Raw genomic sequence first — 2,601 nt, forward strand, 5'->3', positions numbered from 1 at the left:
TACAACCACTGTGAGTATTATTATTTGACCCTGCTGGTCATCTATGAACATTTGAACATCTTGGCCATGTTCTGTTATAATCTCCACCCGGCACAGCTAGAAGAGGACTGGCCACCCCTCATAGCCTGGATCCTCTCTAGGTTTCTTCCTAGGTTCTGGCCTTTCTAGGGAGTGTTTCCTAGCCACCGTGCTTCTACACCTACATTGCTTGCTGTTTGGGGTTTTAGGCTGCGTTTCTGTACAGCCCTTTGTGACATCAGCTGATGTAAGGTTTTATAAATACATTTGATTGATGGCTTAAGATAAATGTACTGAAAAACCCATTGAACATGTGTTGACCAGCCAGTGGGAGCGTTTTCAGTGGTTGAATTAATTTTATTCAGGGCGTATTACATGACTGAATAAGGCAAGTCTGAATATCAAAAACTGTGCGCAGGAAAGGCATGCGTAGGAAAGGCATGCGTAGGAAAGGCATGCGTAGGAAAGGCATGCGTAGGAAAGGCATGCGTAGGAAAGGCATGCGCAGGAAAGGCATGCGTAGGAAAGGCATGCGTAGGAAAGGCATGCGTAGGAAAGGCATGCGTAGGAAAGGCATGCGTAGGAAAGGCATGCGTAGGAAAGGCATGCGTAGGAAAGGCATGCGTAGGAAAGGCATGCGTGGGAAAGGCATGCGTAGGGAAAGGCATGCGTAGGAAAGGCATGCGTAGGAAAGGCATGCGTAGGAAAGGCATGCGCAGGAAAGGCATGCGCAGGAAAGGCATGCGCAGGAAAGGCATGCGCAGGAAAGGCATGCGCAGGAAAGGCATGCGCAGGAAAGGCATGCGTAGGAAAGGCATGCGTAGGAAAGGCATGCGTAGGAAAGGCATGCGTAGGAAAGGCATGCGTAGGAAAGGCATGCGCAGGAAAGGCATGCGCAGGAAAGGCATGCGCAGGAAAGGCATGCGTAGGAAAGGCATGCGTAGGAAAGGCATGCGTAGGAAAGGCATGCGTAGGAAAGGCATGCGTAGGAAAGGCATGCGTAGGAAAGGCATGCGTAGGAAAGGCATGCGTAGGAAAGGCATGCGTAGGAAAGGCATGCGTAGGAAAGGCATGCGTAGGAAAGGCATGCGTAGGAAAGGCATGTAGGAAAGGCATGCGTAGGAAAGGCATGCGTAGGAAAGGCATGCGTGGGAAAGGCATGCGCAGGAAAGGCATGCGTGGGAAAGGCATGCGTAGGGAAAGGCATGCGTAGGGAAAGGCATGCGTAGGAAAGGCATGCGTAGGAAAGGCATGCGTAGGAAAGGCATGCGTAGGAAAGGCATGCGTAGGAAAGGCATGCGTAGGAAAGGCATGCGTAGGAAAGGTGTACTGAAAGTACTGAGAGATGTACTAAGTCTGATCCAGCCCCATAGTGAATAGGACACATATTACAGGGATTCTGAGAATAAGGAGGAAGAAGGATAGGATTTGTCACATGGGACAAGATATAGAAACAGACAATAAAAACAACTAAATTAAAGCTTTTTAAGTTTCGAGAAGCCAACCTGACCTCCTGCTAGTTCAAAGCCTCTGCATGGAGACAGTGTTCTACTATGATATGCTGTGCTGTGGTGTGAAATGCTGTGATCTGCTGTGCTGGGCTGTGATCTGTTGTGCTGTGATCTGCTGTGCTGGGCTGTGATCTGCTGTGCTGGGCTGTGATCTGCTGTGCTGTGCTGTGATCTGCTGTGCTGTGCTGTGATCTGCTGTGCTGGGCTGTGACCTGCTGTGCTGTGCTGTGATCTGCTGTGCTGGGCTGTGACCTGCTGTGCTGTGCTGTGATCTGCTGTTTTGTGCTGTGCTGTGTTATGCTGTGCTGTGGTATGCTGTACTGTGGTATGCTGTACTGGGCTGTGATATGCTGTGCTGTGTTATGCTGTGATATGCTGTGCTGTGATATGCTGTGCTGTGCTGTGATATGCCATGATGTGGTGTGATATGCTGTGCTGTGCTGTGATGTGCTGTGACATGCTGTGTTGTGATATGCTGTGCTGTGCTGTGACATGCTGTGCTGTGACATGCTGTGCTGTGATATAGTGTGCTTTGCTGTGATATAGTGTGCTGTGCTGTGATATGCTGTGCTGTGATATAGTGTGCTGTGCTATGATATAGTGTGCTGTGTTGTGATATGCTGTGCTGTGATAGTGTGCTGTGCTGTGCTGTGATATAGTGTGCCATGCTGTGCTGTGACATGCTGTGCTGTGATATGCTGTGCTGTGATATGCTGTGCTGTGCTGTGCTGTGATATGATATAGTGTGACATGCTGTGCTGTGATATGCTGTGCTGTGATATAGTGTGCTGTGCTGTGATGTGCTGTGACATGCTGTGCTGTGATATTCTGTGCTGTGCTGTGATATGCCGTGATGTGCTGTGTTGTGATATGCTGTGCTGTGCTGTGATGTGCTGTGACATGCTGTGCTGTGACATGCTGTGCTGTGACATGCTGTGCTGTGATATAGTGTGCTTTTCTGTGATATAGTGTGCTGTGATATGCTGTGCTGTGATATGCTGTGCTGTGACATGCTGTGCTGTGATATAGTGTGCTTTGCTGTGATATAGTGTGCTGTGATATAGTGTGCTGT

At 49.2% G+C, this 2,601-nt stretch overlaps 1 protein-coding gene across 1 annotated transcript; it reads left to right on the top strand.

The window, feature by feature from the left end:
* Nucleotides 1-684: 684 nt before the first annotated feature.
* On the top strand, nucleotides 685-1,125 carry LOC135536768 (protamine-like). Its single transcript, XM_064963007.1, has one exon. The coding sequence runs from the start codon at nucleotides 685-687 to the stop codon at nucleotides 1,123-1,125; it is 441 nt and encodes a 146-aa protein (XP_064819079.1).
* The last annotated feature ends 1,476 nt before the right edge of the window (nucleotides 1,126-2,601 follow it).

Source organism: Oncorhynchus masou, unplaced genomic scaffold (assembly GCF_036934945.1).
Source record: "Oncorhynchus masou masou isolate Uvic2021 unplaced genomic scaffold, UVic_Omas_1.1 unplaced_scaffold_661, whole genome shotgun sequence".
In the NCBI taxonomy this organism is placed as follows: Eukaryota; Metazoa; Chordata; class Actinopteri; order Salmoniformes; family Salmonidae; genus Oncorhynchus; species Oncorhynchus masou.

Bases quoted from the DNA above. Each gene is read 5' to 3' on its own strand.
- LOC135536768 (XM_064963007.1), top strand. From the start codon at position 685: ATGCGTAGGAAAGGCATGCGTAGGAAAGGCATGCGTAGGAAAGGCATG.